Source organism: Vulpes lagopus, chromosome 8, assembly GCF_018345385.1.
Source record: "Vulpes lagopus strain Blue_001 chromosome 8, ASM1834538v1, whole genome shotgun sequence".
In the NCBI taxonomy this organism is placed as follows: domain Eukaryota; kingdom Metazoa; phylum Chordata; class Mammalia; order Carnivora; family Canidae; genus Vulpes; species Vulpes lagopus.
The window spans coordinates 133,841,000-133,865,390 of record NC_054831.1 but is presented as its reverse complement, the minus strand read 5'-3'; the positions used below and the strand labels follow the sequence as shown (position 1 = coordinate 133,865,390).

Below are 24,391 nucleotides of genomic sequence, written 5' to 3'. Positions count from 1 at the left end.
GGAGAACCTGAGCCCCCGAGATGCCCCCAAGGACTGGCTGCCCGGGGGAGGCAAGACGCCCCGAGCCGGGAAGAAAAAGCTGATTAGCTCCTAATTGCCATTAAGTTGTATATACATATATGTATTTTAAGTCGAATCTGCATGTCTAATGTGATCTTTTTCATTACATTTTAATAGTCTGGCTGGGATAAGGGGATGAAGAAGGAAGGCTTCTGTCGCCCGCGATGGGGAGGAGGGACACGGTCACCGGGGCTGCAGGCGGAGCCGTAGGCCGGAGGGCAGCGGGGGGCTTGGGGGATCTTGGTGGCGCCGTCGCCTCCCATCAAAGCCCCACTCCGTCTGCCTGGCCTGGACTTGAAGAACGCTTCTTTCCCTAGACCTTAAAAATTGCTTCCCTGTTTGGCTTTTTCGGGGGCACCTGTGTGGTTTGTCCTGGGGACTGCCACCTGCCCCCCGAATTGGGCGATGGAGTGGATGGAGCCGCAGTCCTGGCTCTGCCCCTGAAATAAGAGCTGCGGAACGTCCCCTCCCTTGGCCGGGCCTCGGTTTCCCTAGCTGGAGGATGAAAGAGTGGGGCTGGCTGTGCCCTGGGATCCCCCCTCTGTTCGTCTCGGGGGACCCGGGGGTTTCCACAGCCAGTCATTCACTGGGCGTTTGCCGGTCCTTCTGCTGTCTCGCCAGGGTCTGTCCTGCTGCGGCTCGGCCTCCCCCTCCTCGTGTTGTCTCCTTAGTGGACGGAACCCTCCTCCCAGGCCCGCGATAGGAACTGCTCCTCAAAGAGTTGAAGGCTGTTGGCAAAATCCCGTCCACACGCATACATACACATTCTATTTTTAAACAATTCTCGTTCTAAAAGTGAGGCTGCACCTAGGTGATCGCGGAAAAATTGGAAATCACGAAGTATGAAAAAGAAAATAGAAATCACCCGTAATCCTCCCAGATGGAGATAAACCAGTGTAAATGGTTGTTTGTTTTTTAATACATATACATGTGGATTTTTTGTTGTTATAGGATCGAGATCATGTTTCAAATGTGGCTGTGGGTTGCCCGCGCGCCGTCCTTAAAGCTGAGCCAGGCTCCTCCTTCCCAGGCCCCAGGGGCTGCTGTTCCGCGGCAGGCGGCTGCCCGCTGGCTTTTCCCAGGAGAAGGGAGAGCTTGTTTCGTGGACGGGTGTCCAGCTTGGCTCCTGGGCTCCCCGAGGCCCAGAGTTGAACTCTGGCCACGTCTGCGAGTGTGAGTGCGTGTGCGTGTGACAGAGGCAGAGCGGGGCAGGCGGATGGCGCAGTCGTTAGAAGCACCCCCGGGCCCACCCTAACGGGAGGCCGGGGACCCCGATGGGAGTCGGCTCATGACGGGCGCCGTGGACGTGTCCGTAGCGCCTTTCCACGGAGCAGCTGGAGCTCCTTGCGAAGATAATCAGTTCCCGTGGCTTGAGAAAGGAGAATCCATGTGCAGTTTGCTGCCCCCGCTGGGGAGGGCCCGGGGAGCTGGGTGGTCGCCCACTGAGGCGTCGCTGTCAGCCCCCACCCCGGGGGCCGGCCTCCCTGGGCGCCGGAGGGCCTCAGACCTCACCCACCCTTGTCGGCCCGTGGACCAGGGCTCCTGTCTGCTCTCTGGGGGGGATGGCCCCACCGGGAGGACCCGGGTCTTCACCACCCCAATCCCGGAGGGCGGAGACAGGGCCCGGGATGGGAGGGACATGCCCAAGGCCACACAGGACATTGGGGGCTGAGCCAGGCCAAGCCCTTTGCCCACCGGTCTGGTGTCACTTCTCACGTGGCAGCTTCTCTTTTCAGGGGGGACTGAGAAGGTGGGGTGGGGCCGGGAGGGAGCATGGTAGACACGGAATGCACCCCATCCACTTCTGCATGTCCATTTCGTGCCCTTTAAGGTCCTCCCCGTCCCCACCCCGGGCACAAATAGCCCAACTCCCGGCCATGTGGTCGTATTGTTTGGCGACTCTCTGTCCAGGAGGAAGTTCTCTCCAACGTCTAGCTCAGATTCTCCCGAGATTCCTTTGCCTTCCTCCATGCGACAACATGTGCTAAGCGCCCGTCACCCTGCCCCCACCAGGTACTTTAGGCCACAGGAACCCAGCAGCGAACCTAACAGCGAAGTCCCTGCTCTTGCGGAGCCCAGGCCCACCCAGCTGGGGGGCTCTCACCGGGAGGCAGAATGGCTGTGCCCAATTTTCTGGTCGCTTAAATCCAGCAAATGTCGTCTGTGGGGCCTGGGGTCATAGGTAGGGGACAGGGCTCCATTGCAAGTGTTTCAGGGACCATTCCTGTGTAAGCAGTCACCCCCAAACTTGGTGAGGAATGGCAACCAGTGCATTATGCTCATGGAGCTGTGGGCCAGGACGGGGTCCAGGACGGGGTGGCTTGGCTCTCCTGGCACCTGGGTCTCAGCTGGGAAGGCCTGAGGGCTCGGGTGACTCCTCGACCAGAGGGGTCTTTGCTCACACGTCCGGTGGTTGCCGCTGTCGGCAGGAGCTTCTGCCATGGTCTCTCGGCTTCCTCCCAGCACAGCAGCTGGGTTCCAAGGACAAAGTGTCCCAAGGCAGCCGGGGGGAAGCTGCCTCCTGTCCCTTGGCCTCGTCTCAGAGCACCCTTGCTGCTGCGGTCACGACGCCCCACCCTGGCCCCCAGACACAAGGGGACGGAGTACAGACGTCACCACTGGATGAGGAAGCCCAGTCATCCCGTGAGAAGAGCACACGAGATGAGGGATGCTGCTGTGATCACGGCGGCAAGTGCAATGGGCCACGTGGGTCTCGCAGGAGGTGGCCGGGGGCTGGGGTCACCCCCTGTGGACGTCATCCAGCCCCCTCTGTGAGGGGTACCGTGAGCCCCATTCTGCAGGTGGGACAGCTGAGGCTCGTAAGCCTGCTGGAAGCCACACAGCTGGGGTCGGCAGCCAGCTCTGCCTCCACGGCCACAGACCACAGACCCGGACGCCTGGGGAAGAGTGGCTGAGAGGATCCCACACCACTCAGAGTGCGGCTGTGACCCAGAATCCTGGCCTCGGACCCCCCCCCCCACTCATACATCAACACATTGTAAACTGTACACCCCGAAAAGCTAGAGACAGGGCACATGGACCCCAGAAAAAAGGCAAAAGTGGCGTCGGCATCCTCCTCCCCAGGCTGAGAGTGGGGCCACGGTTCCCACCTGCCCCACCTGCACGGGCCCCCTTGTGCCGCCCTCTGGATGCGGGGTGAGGCCGAGCTCAGGAGTTTCTGCGGGTGCAGACGGCCCCGCGGCGGGTAGCATCCCCGTGGCAGGCGTGCTTGGGGCAGGCGAGTGCACTGTGGCTGTCCCATCACAGGCATCTTGCATATTCGGGGAGCAGTCCCCGCCCCCTCGGGGCCTCTCTCCCTTTCCCATCTTCTGCTTTGCCCTCCTTGTTCCCCCACCCACCACCCGCCTGCCCCACTCTGTGTCTCTGTCCCTTTGCTTTCCTATTTGCATCGCTGTCTGCCCACCGCCACCCAATTCCACCCTCCCCGCTGGCTCCTCTTTCCAACCGTCTCTGTCTCTCATCTCTCCCCTTTCCTGTCTCTCTGTCTCTGCTTCCCTCCTTCCCCTCACCCTCTCTTCCTCACTTTCTTTGGGCTGTCGGCAGCCCCCTCTCTTCCTGGACAGACCGTCTAATTGAAATGGAGCACTCTAGAGAATGTTAATAGGAAAGGCAGCATTAATTAGCCAGCTCTGGCATAATTAGCTTCCTCTTCTCAATGCCTGGCGTCTAACTGGATAATGAGTCTCTCTCCGTCCAAACAGAGGACAGGAGGGACAAGGGGGACAGGCCATGCCCGGGGATGCTGGAAGGCCTCCTGCCTTCGGGCCACCCTGCTGGAGTCCTCAGGCTGCCCAGCCTGCCCTCTCCTGCCAGGCCCTCCTGCTGCTTGTGCCCAAGTCTTGGGGAGACAGATGCCCGGCCCCTGCTCATGCCCAAAGGTCTGACGTTGCTGGAGCTGCATGTTAAGTGGCCCGAGCCTGACAAACAGTGGCTGCAGCTGCGGCGTCCCAAAGAGGGGGGTGGGGAGCCATCGAGAGTTCTTGAGGAGAGCTGTGACAGGCAGCCAGCTCGGGCACAGCCCCGTGGGCCCTGGCTGAGCACGTTACAGCTCCCAGAGGGGAGCAAAGAAATCTGTGTAAGTGACAGATAATAACATGCTACACAGACTGCAGAGCGCTTCCCCCTCTGACCCCCGCCGTCGTGGGAGGCGGGAAGGGCCACCTCTATTTTATACACAAAGACTGAGGTTCGGAGAACATGCCGGCGTCCACACTACCGAGACCCAAACTCGGGTCCATCTGACTCCAAAGATCCTGTTCTTTCCCCCTCTACCCTGGTAACTTCCGCAAGGTACTTCGGCGTTGATTAAATAAGAGAGGTTATGGTGGAGTGACAGACGCCTCACGTCGGCCCGGAGTTCTAAAATCCGAGCGTGAAGCCAGAGTTGGGACGTCCTGCGTGGTCCACGATTTCCGTCATACATGACGTCCCCTTCCGTGGGGAGGACGTGTGTCTTCCGTTTGCACCTGGGCTGTGATTGCTCCCTTTTCTGTGACCTTGAAAGCCAAGACCTAGCTGCGGGAGGTGATGGGCAAATAAACATTTTTTTTTTCTTTGTCTCGTGCCCGAGAGATTAAGTGCAGTGGAGGTGAATGTCTGCTGGATGCAATTCCGTCATAGTGTTTGTGGACGGTGGGTACCGGGGCGGGCACCATCCTCTCCCTCCCTGCAGCCTGCTGACCCTCTCCCTCTCCTGTAGGCTATGGACTCGGAGGATGACCCCTTGCTGCAAGACGTGTGGCTAGAGGAGGAGCAGGAGGAGGAGGAGGCGGCGGGCGAGGCCTCCGGGAGGGCCCCGCGGGCAGGGCCGCGCGCCGAGCCCGCGGGGCAGTGTTGCTGGCGGCGCTGGGCCTGGCCCTCTGGGCCGCCGGCCTCGGGCTTCTGGAGCACCCTGGGCTGGGCCTTCACCAACCCGTGCTGCGCGGGGCTGGTGCTCTTCCTGGGCTGCAGCATCCCCATGGCGCTGTCGGCCTTCATGTTCCTCTACTACCCGCCGCTGGACATCGACATCTCCTACAACGCCTTCGAGATCCGCAACCACGAGGCCTCCCAGCGCTTCGACGCCCTGGCGCTGGCGCTCAAGTCCCAGTTCGGGTCCTGGGGGCGCAACCGGCGCGACCTGGCCGACTTCACCTCCGAGACGCTGCAGCGCCTCATCTCGGAGCAGCTGCAGCTGCTGCACCTGGGCAACCGCTCCCGGCCGGTGACCCGGTCCCCGCGCGCGGCCCCCGGGGGCGACCCCGGCCACGAGCCGCCTGCCAGGCGCGGGGGGCGTGTTCGGCGCGAGGCCCCGCCCCCGCGGGACCAGGCAGCCAACCAGAGCGAAGGCCCGCTGAATGGGCGGCCCGAGAGGGGGCGGTGCCGACGCAGCGCCCCGCCCCCCGCCGCGGCCGCGGCCAATCAGAGCCGGGCCCGCCGAGGGGCCTCGCGCTGGGACTACTCGCGCTCGTACGTGAGCGCCAACACGCAGACGCATGCGCACTGGCGCATCGAGCTCATCTTCCTGGCGCGCGGCGACGCGGAGCGCAACATCTTCACGAGCGAGCGGCTGGTCACGATCCACGAGATTGAGCGCAAGATCATGGACCACCCGGGCTTCCGCGAGTTCTGCTGGAAGCCCCACGAGGTGCTCAAGGACCTGCCGCTGGGCTCCTACTCCTACTGCTCCCCGCCCAGCTCGCTCATGACCTACTTCTTCCCCACCGAGAGAGGCGGCAAGATCTACTACGACGGCATGGGCCAGGACCTGGCGGACATCCGCGGTGAGCGGGGGCGGGGCCTGGGAGGGGGCGGGGCCTGGGAGGGCGGGGCCTGGGGGCTGGGAGGAGGGCCAGGACCTGGCGGACATCCGCGGTGAGCGGGGGCGGGGCCTGGAGGGGCGGGGCCTGGGAGGGGGCGGGGCCTGGGAGGGCGGGGCCTGGGGGCTGGGAGGAGGGCCAGGACCTGGCGGACATCCGCGGTGAGCGGGGGCGGGGCCTGGGAGGGGCGGGGCCTGGGAGGGGCGGGGCCTGGGGCTGGGAGAGCCAGGACCTGGCGGACATCCGCGGTGAGTGGGGGCGGGGCCTGGGAGGGGGCGGGGCCTGGCGGGGGCGGGGCCTGGGGGCCTCCTGGAGGCTGGGAGGAGGGCCAGGACCTGGCGGACATCCGCGGTGAGCGGGGGCGTGGCCTGGGGGGGCGGGGCCTGGGGGGCCTCCTGGAGGCTGGGAGGAGGGCCAGGACCTGGCGGACATCCGTGGTGAGCGGGGGCGTGGCCTGGAGGGGGCGGGGCCTGGCGGGGGCGGGGCCTGGGGGCCTCCTGGAGGCTGGGAGGAGGGCCAGGACCTGGCAGACATCCGCGGTGAGCGGGGGCGGGGCCTGGGAGGGGGCGGGGCCTGGGAGGCTTCCTGGAGGCTGGGAGGAGGGCCAGGACCTGGTGGACATCCGAGGTGAGCGGGGGCGGGGCCTGGAGGGGGCGGGGCCTCCTGGAGGCTGGTAAGAGGTGAAACCTGGCCTGGATCTCACCCCTGGAGGATGCGGTGGGACTGGGCTGTGCGGGCCGAGCCAGGTGACCTGACCTGGTAGGTCCAAGGGCTGGGGCGAGAGGGGCTCCGGGGGTACAGGAGGGAGGTCTGGGCGCACCCCCGGGTTGGGGGCGGTGGGGGTTATAGAAAGCATGGAGTGGGGCTCCCCACTGGTTAGCAGGAAGCCCAGGTGCATTGACGGATGGGGCAATCCTCAGAGGAAGATGGGGCCGACTGGGGTGGAGGGGGACCAGCGTGGGGTTGGGTCGAGGCAGTTTGGAAGATGAGACTTGAAGGAGGCTAGAGAATGGGTGCAGGGCGGGGTGCGGGTGCTTGGGTGTGATTCCTAAGGGACCCGTGGACAGGGTTCTAGGCAGAGGGGGACCGGAACGGGAAGGTGGAGCTTTAGGACTGCAAAGACTGAGCCTTGGAATTAGGTGAAGCTCACATGCAAACAAAACGTGAATTTATCAGGAGCTGCCCGAGCAGGTCTGGGTGCTGCTGCCCCGGGCAGTGAGTTCTTTAAACCCTCACCCAGTCCCATTAGGGACAGTTGGAGGCAGCCTGAGGAGGAGTTTCCTCCATCGTGAGAAAGGAGTCGGGCGGGCAGGGTGACGTTGATGGAGGGCTGGGGGGAGCTGCCCCTCTGAGCTCCTGGGGCCCCACCCCTGCAGGCTCCCTGGAGCTGGCCATGACTCACCCTGAGTTCTACTGGTATGTGGACGAGGGCCTCTCGGCAGAAAACCTCAAGAGCTCCCTCCTGCGCAGCGAGATCCTGTTTGGAGCACCCCTGCCCAACTACTACTCGGTGGATGATCGCTGGGAGGAGCAGCGGGCCAAGTTTCAGAGCTTTGTGGTCACCTACGTGGCCATGCTGGCCAAGCAGTCTACTAGGTAGGAGGTCCAGCTGCACCCCGTGTGTGTTTGCCCCTGTGCATACCAGGGCAGGCTGTGCTAGGGTAAGAGATTGTCTTCCAGGTGCTGCTTTCTGCTAAACCCCAGATCACCTGCCCTCAAACTTCTCCCTAGGAAATCTTTCTGCCTGAATCAGGGGCGGAGCCAGATGCGTCCTCACCGTCACCGTGACAGCTGAAAGGCCCCATTTCTTCATCAGTGCTAGTGGATAGTGAACATGGCCATTTTGGCGGAGGCAGGAAATCCCATAGTTCTTGCCCCTGCAGGTGTGGGGGTCTTGATTTTTCTCCTGAGACGGTGCTACAGGGTTTTCTGGAAAGAGTATTGCCCAGGGAGTATTGGCCTCTCTGCCTCTACTATCCAGGGAGATAGTTGGCAAGTCAGTCTACTTCTCTGGGCTACTTGTAAAATGGGGATGGTGAGTCCTGTTACCCTTCTGGAGGCATCAGGAGGAGCTGAGCCAAGAGATGTGAAGGTGCTCCCAGGCCATGGGCACCTCGGTTGTCCAAACCTTGGGATGTGTGTCTAACAATACAACTAGCCCCTTCCTCACCCAGAAAGGGCACTAGATCGTTTGTCCGTCCTGATGGACAGTAACTGGAGTGACTCTCAGTCCCCTGCCCTGAGGAGGCCAGTCCCAGACCCGGGAGGAATCATTCTGCTTGGAATGCCCTTGCCCCTTCCATCACTCATCCATTACACTGAGCAATTACCGTGAAATCAGAGCCAGCGTTGATGCAGGTACAAGCCCCTCGTACGCAGCGTCTCATGTAATCTTCACACCGACCCAGTGAGGTAGATGCTACTATGGTTACCTCCGTTTTACAGCTGAGGAAATTGAGGCACAGCACAATTCAGTCAGTTGTCCGAAATGATAAAGCTCGTAAATGGTGGAACGGCATTAAAATCCCGGCAATTAAAATCCGGCATTAAAAGCGGTGGCTCAGTGAGTTAAGCCTCCAGCTCTTGATTTCAGCTCAGGGTATGATCTCAGGGCTGTGAGATGGAGCCCCACGTTGGGCTCCGGGCCGGATGTGGAGCCTGCTGAAGATTCTCTCCCTCTCCCCACTTACATGCCGCCATGCATGTGCTCTCTCTCTCTAGCTCTGAAAGAAAGAAAGAAAGAAACAAACAAACAATCCAAGCTTTCTAATCTGAAGTCCTTTGCCCTTTGGGTTTTTATGCCAGTCACGGTGCTAGGAGCCTGCTCCCAGCCACGTCTCTTTGCCAAAGAAGCCCGCGTTCATCCACTAAGATGCAGCCTGGGCAGTTTTTCCCTGAAGCTGGATCAAAGGGCTGCTGTACCCCCTCCCACTGTGCCCTTCCTTCTCCCTCAGGAGGCAGGAGAGAGCATATGCGGAGTTAGATGCGTCTGGGGTCACATCCCAGCGACTCCACTTAGGTGGGGGAGTTTCAGCGAGCTCTCTCACCTCTGAGCTGCAGTTCGCCATAGCCCTTGGCTGTCTGTTTTTGAGTCGTTTACTTCCTTGTCGCTCAAAGGGCTGTCCTCAGATCAGCAGCATCAGCGTCTCCTGGGGGCGTGTTATCGCTGCAGAATCTCACGGCCTTTCCTTGACCTGCAGGATTCCCCGGTGACTTGTTTGCACGTGAACGTTTGAGGACGGTCTAGTTGCATTATGTTTCAGTAGAGTGTGAGTTTGTGGGGGCCTGGGATTGTTCCTGGCTCACTTCTGTAGGCCTAGCCCCTAGTACAGTGCCAGGAAGCCCTTAGTAGGGATTTGTCTTGGGAATGAGTGAGTGGATGGATGGATGGATGGATGGATAAATGGAGGTGCTCCTGAGAGAGGTACTTGGCTGGGTTGGGAAGCTGGGAGGGGCTGGCTACAGGAGGATCTTTAGGGTTTCAGGTACCGATAATTCCCTCTGCATGATATGTTCAGCTGCTGAGTCAAAAATCTTTGCCTGGGGACACCTGGGTGGCTCAGTGGTTGTCTGCCTGCCTTTGGCTCAAGGTGTGATCCTGGGGTCCCGGGATCGAGTCCCACCTCGGGCTCCCCGCAGGGAGCCTGCTTCTCCCTCTGTCTGTGTCTCTGCCTCTTTCTGTGTCTCTCATGAGCAAATAAATAAAATATTTTTTAAAAAACCCTCTTCCAAAAAAAAAAAAAAACTTCTTGGGTAGAAAAGCCTCTCTTCCCCTTCCCATCCCTCTAGAGCTTCATAGGTGTGGTGACAAGCCGAGTCCCTATAGAGTTGACTTTAGTATCTTCTCGTGGAATAATCAGATCTTTTTATTACTGTATTATTGGTTACCCAAGAGACAGCAACATCACCTTGACTTATTACAGAATAATACAAATGATCACTTTTACTACTTCCCTGACAATACTAGAATCTTAGAACATGTTCACTGCATTTATATCCCTTCAGCCATTTGCATTTTGTTGCATGCATTTTAATTCTATATACATTTAAACCCCGTAAGACATTACATTATCATTTTACTGAGTCAGTACTCATTTATATTTACTCACATATTTACTTTTCCGGTTGCTCTTCATTAGTTTCTACAACTTCATGTTTCCCTCTGGAATCATTTTGCTTGTATCTGAAGAACTCTCTTTAGTATTTTTTTTTTTAGCATAGGTTTGCTGGTAATAAATTGTGTTGCTTTGCTTACAAAACATCTTTATTTTACTTTCATTTCTGAAGCATATTTCTGCTGTTATAAAATTATCAATGGGCAGTTCTTTTAATGCTTTAAAGCTGTTAATCCATTGTGTTCTGACTTCCATCATTTTTGTGGAAAAGTCATCTGTAAATATTTTCATTGCCCCTTTGAAAATTTGTCTTTTTTTCCCCTCTGGCTGCATTTAAGATTTCTTTTTGACTTTGATTTCACCAAGACTGGTGAAACGATGATTTATGTTGGTGGTGTTTTCTTTGTGTTTGTTGTGCTTTGGGTGCATCGAACTTTGTGAATCTGTAGATTGATAACTTTCATTGGTTTTAGGAGTTTCCTGGCTATTCCCTATTCAAATATTGCTTCTACCTTTTAGGATTCTTTTTTAGGATTTTAATTACACAAATGTTAGATCTTTTCACTGAGTCCCATGTGTCTTCAGTGTTCTTTCCAATATTTTTTAAAATTTATTTTTATTGGAGTTCAGTTTGCCAACATATAGCATAACACCCAGTGCTCATCCCGTCGAATGTCCCCCTCAGTGCCCGTCACCCAGCCACCCCATCCCCCCACCCACCTCCCCTTCCACTACCCCTTGTTCATTTCCCAGAGTGAGGAGTCTCTCATGTTCTGTCTCCCTCTCTGATATTTCCCACTCATTTTCTCTCCTTTCCCCTTTATTCCCTTTCACTATTTTTTATATTCCCCAAATGAATGAGACCATATAATGTTTGTTCTTCTCTGATTGACTTATTTAACTCAGCATCATACCCTCCAGTTCCATCCACGTCTAAGCAAATGGTGGGTATTTGTCATTTCTAATGGCTGAGGAATATTCCATCGTATACACAGACCACAGCTTCTTTATCCATTCATCTTTCGATGGACACTGAGTCTCTTTCTACAGTTTGGCTATTAAAATTTTTTTCTATGTTCTGGTGTATGTTACTTTCCATACTTCATTGCTTTCTGTTTTAGATATTCCAGTTCACTGTTCTAGTTCAATCTTCTATTATATCTAAGCTGCCAATTAATATCTATTGAGACTTTAATGTTGATGTTATGCTTTTCTGTGGAAAATTTCCATTTGATTCTTTGTTACTGATCTAAATTCATCATTTTATTTATTTTATCCATATTATCCTTTCTGTCTTTAAACATATTATCATTATTTTAAAGTTCTTATCAGCTGACTTTCAATATAGGGATAACCTGTGGATTTGTTTCTGTAGTCTGTTCTTTCCCTTGGTTTTTGGTCATGGGGTCCTGCCTATGAGTATGCCTGGTAACTTTTATTGAGTGATGAACATTGTGTATAAAAAACAAAGAGGTCCAGATGATGTTATTTCCTGCACAGAAAGTTTATCCTTCCCTCCACTAGGCAGACAGAGTCGTGACTGATCACCTTAGATAGCCAACCATTTCACTGAGTCAAGGCTGTCTTGCAATCCTGCCAAGTCTCAATCTACCTTGTGTTTGCCCTTGGTTCTCTAGAATTTTCAACCGGGATCCCGGTGTATTCTGTAGAACTCTTTCTCCTGACAGGTTACAAACTCTAATATTTGTTTCTCAAAACTACAAAAACAAAAACTCCATGCCACTTTTTCAGAGGCTTTCTGCCTAGGATTTTAGCCTAATGCTTCATGTATTTCCAGTACTCAGTACAAGTGCTCAAGGGGAAACTGACTACACACTCTGCTGGTCTACAAGTTTCTGCCCAAAACTGTTAATTCCTCTGACTTCTAGTCTTGAGTTGCAGCCTTCTGTCTGTGTGCAGAATCAGCAGATGCCTCCAGGAGAAAAACAGCTATAGAAGGGCAACTTACCTTTCCTGGGTTCTCTTTCTGGAGTTCCTCTACTTCTCATTACTTTAGGAACTCTCTACTGTCATCAAATAGGTAATTTCTGGATTTTATCTGACTTTTTATAGTTCTTGGCAGAAATACTTGTCTTCCATGAGCTATTCCTTTATATCAGAGAGTAAAAATGTGGGCCTGTGTGTTTTTATAGCCAGCAACTAAGATAGGACCTAGAATTTTTAAGGCACTCTATAAATACAGTACTAATTAATTAATTAATTAACAGTTGCTTGAACTTTCAGTGTTATATAATGAATGATCAATTAACATATTTAGTTAAACAAAGTAGATAATCCAAAGATATTTTCTACTTGACTTTTAAATGTTCCATTTGGTTTTTAAAACAGCTTTATTGAGACATAATTGACATAAACTAACTGCACATATGTAAAGTTTACAGTGTCGTTAATTTTGATGCATGTATACAGCATGAAACCTTAACCATAATCAAGATAGTGAACATATCCATCACCCCCAAAAGTTTCCTGTGTACCCATCTTGCCTCTTTTTGTCTCTCCACCCCCACCCTAGGCACCATTTTCTGTTTTCTATCACCATATACTGGTTTTTGTTTTCTAGATTTTTATATCCTTGGCATCATATGGTATGCACCCATTTAGATTACCTCTTTCAGCCTAATTACTTTGAGTTATATCCACATTGTTTGATGTATCAATAGTTCATTATTTTTAGATATTGAGAGTAATCCAGGGTATGGAGATGCCACATATTTTTTTAAAGCTATCTAATTGTTCTAGCATCATCTCTTGAAAAGATTATCCCTTCAACAAAGATTGCCTTTGCACCTAGGACAAAAATCTATTGTCTATATATATGTGAGTTTATTTCTGGATTCTCTGTTCTGTTCCACCAATATATTTATTTGCACACTTGAAAAAATAGACACACGCACAGAGCTATTTCAATTTTTTAAAAATCCAATTAAAAACTATACATAGGGTTATTGAAGTTATCTATTTGCTCTCACATGGGCTTTGGTATTTTTGAGTCTTTCATGAAATTTGTCCACTTCATTTAAATTGTCAGATTTCTTAGCATAAGGTAGTTCATAATATTTCCCTTACTATATTTTTTTAAAGATTTTATTTATTTATTTGACACAGAGAAAGCACAAGCAGGGGGAGTGGCAGGCAGAGAGAGAGGGAGAAGCAGTCTCCCCTCTCCTGGCAAGGAGCCAGAGGTGGACTTGATCCCAGAACTCTGGGATCATGACCTGAGCCAAAGGCAGACACCTAACCAACTGAGCCACCCAGCCACCCCTCAAAATACTTTCTATTTTCTCTTCTGATATCTTTTTTTGACCCAGGTGTTATTGAAAAGTATGTTATTTAGTTTCCAAATACTTGGTAATTTTCCAGATACCGTTTTGTGGCTGATTTTTAAGTTAATTCTTTTGTGGTCACAAAACATACTTTGTATGGCTTCAGTCATTTTAAATGTATTGAGTCTTCTTTTGTGGTCCAGATTTTGGTCTGTCTTGCTAAATGTTCCCTTGTACCCTTTAGAAGAATACATATTCTGCTATTGTTGGGTGGGGTGTTCAATAAATATCAATTAGGTCAAATTGGTTGATTGTGTTGTCTGGATGACTTGAACCCTTTATCATTTTGAAATTGTCTTCTTTATCCCTAGGAATATTCTTTGCTCTGAAATTTAGTTCATTTGTTATTAGCATAACCATTCCCACTTCCTTTTGATTTGAGTTAGCAGGGAACATCTTTTTCTATCCTTTTGGTTTTAACCTATTTATGTCTATATTTAAGGTGGGTTTCAGAGGAGCATGTGACTCTTGATCTCAAGGTCGTGAGTTTGAGCCCCACATTGGGTGTAGAGATTCCTTAAATAAATATTTTCGTAAATAATAAAATATGCTTATTGTAGGCAGCTAGGTCTTGGGTGTTTTTTTTTTTTTAAAGCTAGCCTGGTTGTCTCTGTTTTTTACTTGGGGTGTTTAAACCATTTTAGGTAATGCAATTATTAATACGGTTAGACTTCATAAGTCTTATTTTATTCTACTTGTCATACATGCTTTGTTCCTCTTTTCCTCTCTTTTGCCTTCTTTTGGACTAATTCAATATTTTTCATTATTTTATTTCCTTTCTTAGCCTTTTAGCCATGATTTTTTATTTATTTTAGTGCTTGCTTTAGGGCTCACAGTATGCAACCTTAGATTATCACAGCAAACCTTCAGATGATTTTATACCACTTCATATATATTGTGATACCCTTACAGTGGTATACTACCTTTTTTTCCTCCTGGCCTTTATGTTATTGTTGTCATGTGTTTTATTTTCATACATATTGTAAATACCAGACTACGTTATTATTAATTTTTGCTTAAATGGTCAATTTTCTGATAAAAAAAGACTTAAATAAGTCTTTTTATAAGACTTAATAAGGAAGTTTTATATATTTGTTCATGCCTTACTATTTCTAGTCCTTTTTCTTCCTTTGTATAGATTTATGTTTCCATCTGTTATCCTTCTCTTTGTACCCAAAGGACTTCCTTTAACATCTCTCTCTTTTTTTAAGATTTTTAAAATTTATTCATGAGAGACACAGGGAGAGGCAGAGACACAGAGGAAGAAGCTGATTCCATGTGGGGAGCCCAATGTGAGATTTGATTCCTGGATCTGGGATCACACCCTGAGCCAAAGGCAGATAGCTGCTCAACTGCTGAGCCATCCAGGCATCCCTTATTTTTTTTTATGATTTTATTTATTTATTCATGAGAGGGAGACAGAGGGAGAGAATCCTTTAACATCTCTTGTAGTGGAGAGGTACAGGAGATGAGTTCCGTCTGTTTTCATGAAGTTGAAAAAGTCTTCATTTTGCCTTTGCTTTTAAAATATATTTTTGCTGGGTATAGAATTCTGGGTCAACTGTTGTCCCAGTAGGTGAATATAGCTCCATTGTCTGCTCACTTACACTGTTGCTGATGAGAAGTCATCCTTATTTTGTTCTTCTGTGTGTGATGCATCTTTTTCCTCAGGCTGCTTTTAAGACTGTCTTTTGGGGGCACCTGGGTGGCTCAGTCAGCTAAGTGTCTGCTTTTGTCTCAGGTCATGATCCTGGAGTCATTGGGCTCCCTGCTCAGGGGGGAGCCTGCTTCTCCCTCTACCCCTCACCTTGTTTGTGTTCTGTCTCTCAAATAAATAAAATATTTTTTTAAAAAAACCTTTCTTTTGGTCACTGGTTTTGAGCAATTTGATTATGTACAGTATTATCCTTTCATTCATGGGTTATTTTTGTGCTTGGAGTTAGTTGTTCAGGCTTCTTGAATCAGCAGGTTTATAGTTTTCGTCAACTTTGGGGAAGTTGGGGAGCCCAATAACCCATATATTAGGCTGCACTGGGGTCCAGCAACTCTCAAGGGGGTAAGTCAGGATAACTATAGGACCCATTTTGCTTCTCATCTCTTGGGGATTATCATCCTATGTTGTCTCATGTCTTATTTTATGTATTTTCTCTTTTTTTGTTCTTAGTTTCATGAGGAGGCCAAATCTAGATTTCACCCCATCATTTTATCTTGGCCAGAAGCAGGTGTCACTCCTGTTTGTATTTTAAAACTCAACGTGACCAGCCAGTAATGTTTTTGTTATTATTAAGAATAGTTGATGTGACCTGCATACTGAATATCCGTGTAAAACTGCATGTTTGGAAGGTGGCTTGAATTCAGGATTTTGTAGAGAATACTGAGAATTGAGAGATGATGTAGGATTTGACTATAATTGATTATTATCTGTGTCAAGCAGGGTCTCAACCTTGGCCATACATTTGACTCACCTGGGAGATTTTTAAACACTGATGACTCGGCCCCACCACAGAAATTCTGGTTTAATTTGTCTAGAGTACAGCCTGGACATCAGGATTTTTGGAAGCCCCCAGGTGACTCAATGTAGAACCAAGGTAAAGAGCCACTGTGGAGGTGGATTGTGGTCCTCCAGGTGTCAACAGCTGTCTGCAACACACTTATATCTTTCCTCTCCACCCCCCAGCAAAGTCCAGGTTCTGTACGGGGGGACGGACCTCTTTGATTACGAGGTACGCAGAACCTTCAACAATGACATGCTCCTGGCCTTCATCAGCAGCAGCTGCATCGCGGCCCTCGTCTACATCCTCACCTCCTGCTCAGGTAGGCCTCCTCAGAAGGCCCAGCAGGAGCCTGCCCCCTTTTTTCCTCCCCACGCTCTTCTGTCCCACCAAAGCCTGCCTTCTCCAGAATGCCAGAAATCGTCTCGAATCTGCTGTGTCAGCGCCGGTGGGTTGGGGTGCTCAGAAGTCACCTTCCAACCCCAGGCAGGTGGACTGAGGTCCAGACACAGCTCGGCTCATACCCAAGGGCCCTGCTCCCGGGACCTCATGTAGTTAACCTTTTTCTCTTTGACCATCTTTTCCTTGCCAAAAATTTTGTTTTGGGGAGTCTGGAGTATCGGAGCCTCTTTTTTTTTTTTTTCGGAGCCTCTTTTATGGATTATTCTGTAGCCTGTTTCACAGTCCCAGGTCAGCTGCCCATTTGTCCCTCAGTTCACTTTAACATCTCACCTTCCCATGTACCCTGGTTATTTCTTACTGTGTATACAGTAGGCACTCTCTGTTGCCCAAGTGAATGACAGATTAGTAATACCTCCAAAAACGGAAAAGACATTCATTCATCCCTGTAACAAATTGGGCACCAACTGTGTGTCAGATGCTCCGAGGCACCAGAGATCCAGTGGTGCACATCGCAGACACACTACCCCCAGGGAGCCTCTAGTGTACGGGGTGACGGATGTTAAATATATAATAAGTCCCTATTGGCAACCAAGCCAAGTTGTTCTACGAAGCTGAGGGCCCGCGAACCACCCACTCAGACGGCTTCCTCTGGCACACTGGCCTCCTGCCTGGCCCCTGCTCCCCGGGCATGAGAACTGTTCAGGGCATACCAGGGTGGTGAAGGGCACTCTGTGGGGTCAGAGGGCGTGAGGCAGGACCCCGCTCTGGGTCCTCCCACTCTACCCCGTGTGCCTCTCGCCCTGCCCAGTGTTCCTGTCCTTCTTCGGGATCGCCAGCATTGGCCTCAGCTGTCTGGTGGCGCTCTTTCTGTACCACGTGGTCTTTGGTATCCAGTACCTGGGCATCCTCAATGGGGTGGCTGCCTTTGTGATAGTGGGCATCGGTGAGTTGCCTCTGTGGCAGGGTGCGAAGGGTGGGAAGGAGGCGAAGATTGGGAATAAGGGGCCTCGTCCTGGGGATGGGGTGGGGACGGGGTAGGGCCAGGGAGCATGGATGGTGGGGTGTGGACTCTTGGTGGGTAGAGCCCAGAGTCGGATGGGTCTTTCCAAACTCCAGCCTGACCTGTCGGGCGGCCGCTCAGGGTTGGTGTGGGCCCATCGTGGAGGCAGCAAAATGGTCCTGAGCCTGCCCCTGCTGGCCTGGGGCTCCCACCCTTAGGTGTGGACGACGTCTTTGTGTTCATCAACACCTACCGCCAGGCCACCCACCTGGAAGACCCACAGCTGCGGATGATCCACACCATCCAGACGGCGGGCAAGGCCACCTTCTTCACCTCCCTGACCACAGCTGCCGCCTATGCAGCTAATGTTTTCTCCCAGGTGAGAGACTGCCTTTGTCCGCGGCCCGGCCTCCCCCTCCTCCCGTGGGCCCCGGCCTCCGCTCCTCCCACGCACCCCTTCTCTTGCAGCCAGTACAGCCGTTGCCTCAAGGCACTTGCCATGTCCCGAGACTCCGTTCTTGCTACTGGTTGCCATTCCCAGAGCTTGACAAATGTGAAAATCACAAGGATACAAATAGTGTTTATTACTGATGCTCATTAATAGCATCCAACCTCCGCCCGGAAGGGTGTGTGGCAGTTTCCAAAGCTCGTCCACGTTTAGTTTTCAAGACATAGGACAAAGGTACAACCACATCCCTGTTTTCCTAACACAGAAACTGAGGCCCAGAGAGGCAAAGTGACATAGCCGGTAAGTGGTGAGCCTGACCTAGGCCCCTGACCCCCGCTGGGGCTCTTTCCACCCGCCAGCTTCACCCCACGTCGTCATCCCTGTCACCGGCCCCATGCTCCATCAGGCCCCTGAGTTGGCTCGGGAGAAGGATCTGAGTTGGGGCCAGGTCCTTGGTGCCAGGAGAACCCGAGAGGCAGTGACCCCGGCCCCGCATCCCTGAGTCTTTGAAACATTTAGTGACTTGGGTCGAGTATCCCGTCTAGAAACCCCTAGATGCTTTGGGATTATCCAGGCCTTGCTAGAGAACTGCGTGCAGAAAACAGGCCGGGCTGGGTGCTAGGTCCACTTTGTGACTGGCCGGGTGTGGCCCGGGACCTCAGCCTCACTCGCCTCACGTGTGGATTATTCAGGGACTGAAATGAGCTGATCGTCAGTGTTTTCCACCAACGGTGAAGGCCTGTGTGCTGGGGGTACAGCTTCCCTCTGGCCACCACATCCCCGCGCGGGTCCCTGGGACACCCTGGAGCACGCCTGCTGCTCCCCGGCCCTGGGCCACGTGTGGGCCTTCTCTCCCTCCCCTCCCTGACGCACGGCCTCACGGGCTGCCTCCCTCGGACACCCTCACTGTGTGAGGGCCGTTAGTGCGCGTGCCCCGTGCCAGGCACCGCCGTGGGTATGGACCAGAGCCTCCACCCCAGAGCTGGGGCTCCCCATGTCCTCCTGGGCCTCCTCACCCCCTCATCCTGCGAGCGGTCTGGGGTCCTGAGTGCCTGTGGCTGCAGAGTCCCAGGCTCCCGGCCCCGGGCCTGACCGCGCCACACCCCACCCACACCCCCTCCACCTCTCCGTTGCCAGATCCCGGCCGTCCACGACTTTGGCCTGTTCATGTCCCTCATCGTGTCCTGCTGCTGGCTGGCCGTGCTCTTCACCATGCCGGCCGCCCTGGGCATCTGGAGCCTCTACGTGGCGCCGCTGGAGACTGCCTGCCAGACCAGGTGCTCAGTGGCTGCGCCCTCCGCTCACGGAGCCTGCATAACGGGCCCTCCGGGGCCACCCAGGTCACCACCCGCATGTCGAAAAGCTCGGTGACCCTTTACTGAGCACCTTCTGTGTGCCCAGCTCTGTGCGGGCCCCTACTGCGGGGACGAGGGTGGAAAGAGCGCCCGGCCCGGTGGTCACCAGCCGGGAGGTCCTGCCCGGTGCCTGGCAGTGGGCAGCGCGGTCTGCGGCCTTAGTCCCCGGGGCCCTCGGAGTGGGGTTCCCTTGCTTTGCCCATTTCACCGATGATGACACAAGGGCCGGGGCGGGCGGCATTCTCAGGGTCACCCATTCAGTAGGCAGCAAAGAGGACATTTGAACCCCGTGCTGTGACCGGGCCCGGGCAGCCGCCACGTCAGGTGCGTCTCATATTCTCGCCCTGGTGGAGAAATCCTCTTCAGACACAGCGAGCTGTGTGCGGAGCTGAATGGGTCACCCATGGTTGCTGCCGGAGGCCCAGGCGTTGGGGTCTTGGGGTCTTGGGGGCCGGGGAAGTAGGGTGGCCACACGGAGTCAGGCCTGGGCAGCTGGCTGGGGTTGGGTGCCGGGAGGACCGGGGCTCTGGCTGGGGGCAGGGCACACCACGCAGGGGACCCTCTTCCTGGGTCATGGCTGCCGTCACCCTTGTCTCCTGGAGGAGTGGCACCCACGGTCGGGGGGGAGATGGCACGTGCAGGAAACGAGGCAGCAGGCTCCTGGGGTCTGTGGCGAAGGCCCCCGGGAGGTGTCTCAGCCGGTGGTGGCCGGGCCTTGCCCTACCGTCCCTGCACGCCCGGGCCCTCGAGGCTCACCCCTCCGCCCCACTCTCTCCACAGCTGCCACCACAAGTGTGGGCGCAAGAGCTCCCTGCACTTCCCCGGGGACGTGTTCGCCGCTGCCGAGCGGGCCGGGGGCAGCCCCTCCCAGGGCCCCCTGCCCTACCTGGACGATGACATCCCCTTGCTGAACGTCGAGGAGGAGCCTGGTGAGTCCTGGTGCAGGCCTGCCCTGTGGGCCCTGGCGACACCCGGCCCGCGTCTGCCGGGGCGTCACTTTGGACGAGGTGGTGTGAGGACAGGTGGGTCCTGAGGGCCTCGGGGATCCCCACCGAGTGCTTGGGCTGCCCTGGAGAGGGCGGGGCCTGGGGTGCACCTTGCCCTGGCTCTGGGCCAGCCTCTGATGGGCCGCGGCTCTGCCCTGGCAGTGTCGCTGGAGCTGGGGGACGTGTCCCTGGTGTCTGTGCCCCCTGAGAGCCTCCAGCCAGCCCCTGACCGGGGCAGCCGGGGCCAGCTCATCGCCCAGCTGCAGGAGCTGCTGCACCACTGGGCCCTGTGGTCCGCCGTCAAGAGCCGCTGGGTGATCGTGGGTAAGTGGGTTCTCCACTCTCCTTCCCTCTGACCTGGGCTTTTCCCCAGCGCCCGAGGCAGGGGGACAGACCCCCCAAGGGACACAGAGGCACTGGGAGCCCAGCCCCCTCCTGCAAATGACCCTTGGTTGGCGCCCGGCTCCCTGGGCCTCACCCCCCCACGCGGAATGGAGCTGGGCCCACAGAGCTGCTGTTTCTGGAGCCTCCTGTGCGGCCCCCCCCCCCCCCCCGCCCGGGCGGTGGAGCAGAGCACTTAATGCCTGCGCCCTGAGTCAGAGCCGCTCAGCCGGGTTGGAATCCTGATTCTCCCATGTACCGGCCGGTCGACCGTGGCCGCGTCAGCCAGAGCCTCGCCTCCTTCCCGCAGCTGGGGATAAGAGCAGCGTCTGCACTAAGGCAGTGGCAGGGCAGGCCCGTGCAGGCGCGGAGCTCAGGGCAGCGCGTGGCATGCAGGGGGGCTCAGCAAACACTGGGTGCTGTTCCCGTAATTGCCGGCGGTGTCTGAGGCCGTGGATCAGCTGCACGTGCCGGCTCCTGGTAAACTGCTCAGTGTCCAAGACTGTGCGCTCGTAGCTTATAGTCTGACCCCCACGTGACGCAGGTAGCGGCCAGCCCTGACCCCCACCCGGATGGCCAGTCCCTGACAGGCTTCACCGCGGGCCGGCTCCCTGGGGAGCCCCCCCCCCCCCCCCCCCCGTGAAGGGAGCATCTCTGACCCAGGGCCGTGAATGCCCCCGGGCCCGGCCCCGCCTGGTATGCATGTGCATCCTTTCCTGGCAGGGCTCTTCGTCTCCGTCCTCATCCTGTCCCTGGTGTTTGCCAGCCGGCTCCGCCCCGCCAGCCGGGCCCCCTTGCTCTTCCGGCCTGATACCAACATCCAGGTGCTGCTGGATCTCAAGTACAACCTGAGCGCGGAGGGCATATCCTGCATCACCTGTTCAGGTGAGAGTTCAGTCGGGGGGGTCCCCTGGGGCTCCTGCTCCCTTTGGAGTTCAGGCCTCAAAAACCGTGGGGCTGTGAGAGATGCGAGGTCCAGGCTTCCTGTCACTGTGCAACCTCAGCACATCCCTGTGCCTCTGAGCCTCAGTGTTTTCCCATTTCCTGAGACGGGTATTTACCGGGTGCTTGGGAAACCATAGTGGGTAGGACAGGCTTCCCGAGCTCGGGGAGTGCATTTGCCTGCCAGGGGCGGGCCAGGGTTGTAAGAGAAGAACGGGGAGCCTGGGGAGCTCAGCATCACGAAGGCTTCCTGGAGGAGGCTGTATCTAAGCTGAGACTCAAGGAAAGGGAAGGAGCTAGCCAGGCTGAGAGAGAAGAGAAGAGGGCCAGGCAGAGGGAAGCACCCAGGAGGACAAGGCTGGGGCCAAGTTTGAGAGTTGGTCGCAGGCGCTGAGGCCAGCCGGGTGGACCCGGCCGGAACGGAGCGCCGGAGTGAGCGCTCTGCGTGTTACTCTGTTTGCCGGGGGAGCCACTGGGGGTGCTGAGCGGACAAGGGCCGTGACCGAGTCTCCAGGCGCTGTGTGGGGCGGGCGGGAGACCAGGTGGGAGGCAGTGGAGTCGGGAGGTGCCAGGAGGTGGAATCCGGAGGATCCGATGATGGAGTGGGCGTCGGGGACGAGCGAGGAGGTGAGTGGTCTGGTGCAGGCCCTCAGGACACGGGCGCCGAGGCCCGGGCAGGTTGGCCCCAGGTCACTCCACGTGGCCAGGTCAGTGAGAACCCGTAGGAGCTGCCGGGTCAGCGCTCAGGCTCTTAGGAGAAGGTCCGCTGGTGCTGTAATTGCCTCCACTTAATTAGGGCGGCGTTCACGTTATCCCGGCCTCCCCTCGGTAAGGGCCTTAGCCCACGCGTGATAATCGGCCGCAGCTCAGAGAGGAGCCCGAAGGCCCCTCCTGAACTGGAGCCAGCCCCGGCCGCAGCCCCGGGTCCCCTCCCACCCCCTGGGCACAGGCACCAGACTCCATCATCACCCGTGCCGTGAGGCCACCTGCCACCCCTCAGGGCCCACTGTCGAAAAGCCACTCCCCCGACTCACAGCTGGGGCCGAAGCTCCTGGAGACGTCTGGAGGAGACCCAGGGCGCCCCCAAGTTCGGCCCCCGGCCCTCGGGGCTCTTGCCCTCGGGGACCTGATGGTGTTGTAGTGAAAAGGGCTTTCAGGGCCAAGGCTGGACCCAGATGAGGCTGTGCCTCTCGCTCCCTGGGTAGGGCACAGGACCTCCCCGACCTCTGCTTTCTCCTGTCACTGGGGTCATACCTCTAGGAGTATTGTGACGATTGCATCTTCGAAGGTGTAAAACTTCTTATTAAATGACAACAAAAGAAAACAGAAGATTCATCCCCAGTGATTGAGGCAAAAGAGGACGGTGTCCTGTGGTCTCCACTGGTTGCTGAGGTTCCGTCTCTGATCGTTCCACTCACCGAGCGTTTATCAGGAGCTCAGTGCATGAGATGCAGCCTCCCGTTCGGCCTTCCTGCCGCCCTGTTGGTTTGGTGTCGCCCCGCTGCCGGAGGAGGTCTTGGGGCATGGCAGGGACGAGGAGGGAAGGCGTCAGAGTGTCCCTGGACGAAGCTGACAGGTGCCTTCCTTCTGCCTTAAGATTCCTGCAAATTCAGCATTTGGCATTGTTTTCCGTGGCATCCAGTGTCTCAGACCCCTGTCACCCTCCCCAAGCCGAGGGACCCATGTCCCGTGTCGCTAGGGTTGCCGTCTCTCTCAAGCTCTGCCCTCCCCTGCCGCTGTCCCTAACGGGATGTGGGGGCAGGTCTGTTCCAGGAGAAGCCCCACAGCCTGCAGAACAACATCCGCACGTCCCTGGAGAAGAAGAAGCGGGGCTCAGGGGTCCCCTGGGCCAGCCGGACTGAGGCCACCCCACAGGGTTAGTGGGGAGTGTGGTCTGGCTGGGGTGGGGGCTTCGGGAGATCTCACCCCCTGCCGGGGTGTCGGGGCCCGTGGGGAGAGCACGTTCTGTTCATGCTCTGGTTCCCCTGTGAGAACGAGAGTCTGTTCTTGGGGGTCACTGAGAAGGGGTTGGGTTGGGGGGTGAACTCGGGGCGCTGCCCACTATCCCCCAGCTCCGAACGCTGGCATCCCCTCCTGCCGCCGTCCCAGCCAGGCCTCCGGCACCCAGGATCCCGCCGTGTGTGCCAGACCCATCCCGAGCCCCCGGGGCCGGCTCCTCCCTGCCCAGGGCCCCCTCAGAGGTGGGATGCTGGGGCACATGCAGGAGTCGTGCGTGTCCCGGTCACCCCACCAGCCCTCTGTGCCTGCCATCGTCCTTCGCAGCTCCAGCCCCCCCTTCACCTTCTCCCCTCTCGGGCTGCAGCACCACTGCCCTAGCCCTGTGGCAGCTCTTCACCCCCACGCGGCCCGTCCCTGCCAAGCCCCTCAGCTCGCTGCATCCCCACGTCCACCCCACACCCCCGATCAGCGCCGCAGGCTCTGTCTGCAAGAGGAACCGAGGGGGGCCGCGCTGGGTCGGGGGAGGCCGGCACGGTGACCGTGCAGCCCCCCCACCCCTGCTTGTCTCCCAGACTCCCCAGGCACCGTGTATGTCTCCAAGATGAAGAGTAGAGGCCACCCGGCCGTGTACAGGTTCTCCCTCAACGCCAGCCTGCCCGCCCCGTGGCAGATCGTGTCCCCCGGGGACGGGGAGGTGCCCTCCTTCCAGGTGAGCGGGGCTGCCGTGCCAAGCACCACCGGGTTGGGCAGGGGGCTGACCACGTGGAGGGGGGAGGCAGGGTCTGTGAGGACGGAGCAGCTGGAGGCACGTGACCACCCCCCAGCCGGGTCTGTGGCCCCTGCAGAGGGGCCAGCAGGGGCTTCCAGGCAGCCAGACCTGGGTTCGAGTCCTGCTGCCATTTGTAATCTGTGTCTGGGCAGATCCTTCACCTCTCTGAGCCTCCCTGTCGTCCTCTGTGAAGTGGGGTGCAGCTGGGGGGGGGGGCCTGTGGGGGACGAAGCACACGGGACACGGGAAGTGCTCCAGCCCCCAGAGGACAGCCTCCCAGGGCCGGCCTCCCGTGTCGCCCTCAGGAATCGTCCATTTC

General features: G+C 55.7%; 1 protein-coding gene across 7 annotated transcripts in view; it reads left to right on the top strand.

Moving 5' to 3' along the window:
* DISP3 (dispatched RND transporter family member 3) overlaps positions 1–24,391 on the top strand; it is a 51,321-nt gene that overhangs the window by 10,740 nt on the left and 16,190 nt on the right. For all 7 annotated transcript variants that reach the window (XM_041765258.1, XM_041765256.1, XM_041765257.1 and 4 more), the window contains 11 exons: positions 4,781–5,843; positions 7,256–7,475; positions 16,016–16,152; positions 17,041–17,175; positions 17,451–17,611; positions 18,818–18,957; positions 19,816–19,964; positions 20,184–20,345; positions 21,126–21,287; positions 23,107–23,220; positions 23,876–24,012. In XM_041765258.1, the coding sequence (XP_041621192.1) occupies positions 4,781–5,843; positions 7,256–7,475; positions 16,016–16,152; positions 17,041–17,175; positions 17,451–17,611; positions 18,818–18,957; positions 19,816–19,964; positions 20,184–20,345; positions 21,126–21,287; positions 23,107–23,220; positions 23,876–24,012 (2,580 nt within the window). The remainder of the gene's footprint in view (positions 1–4,780; positions 5,844–7,255; positions 7,476–16,015; positions 16,153–17,040; positions 17,176–17,450; positions 17,612–18,817; positions 18,958–19,815; positions 19,965–20,183; positions 20,346–21,125; positions 21,288–23,106; positions 23,221–23,875; positions 24,013–24,391) is intronic.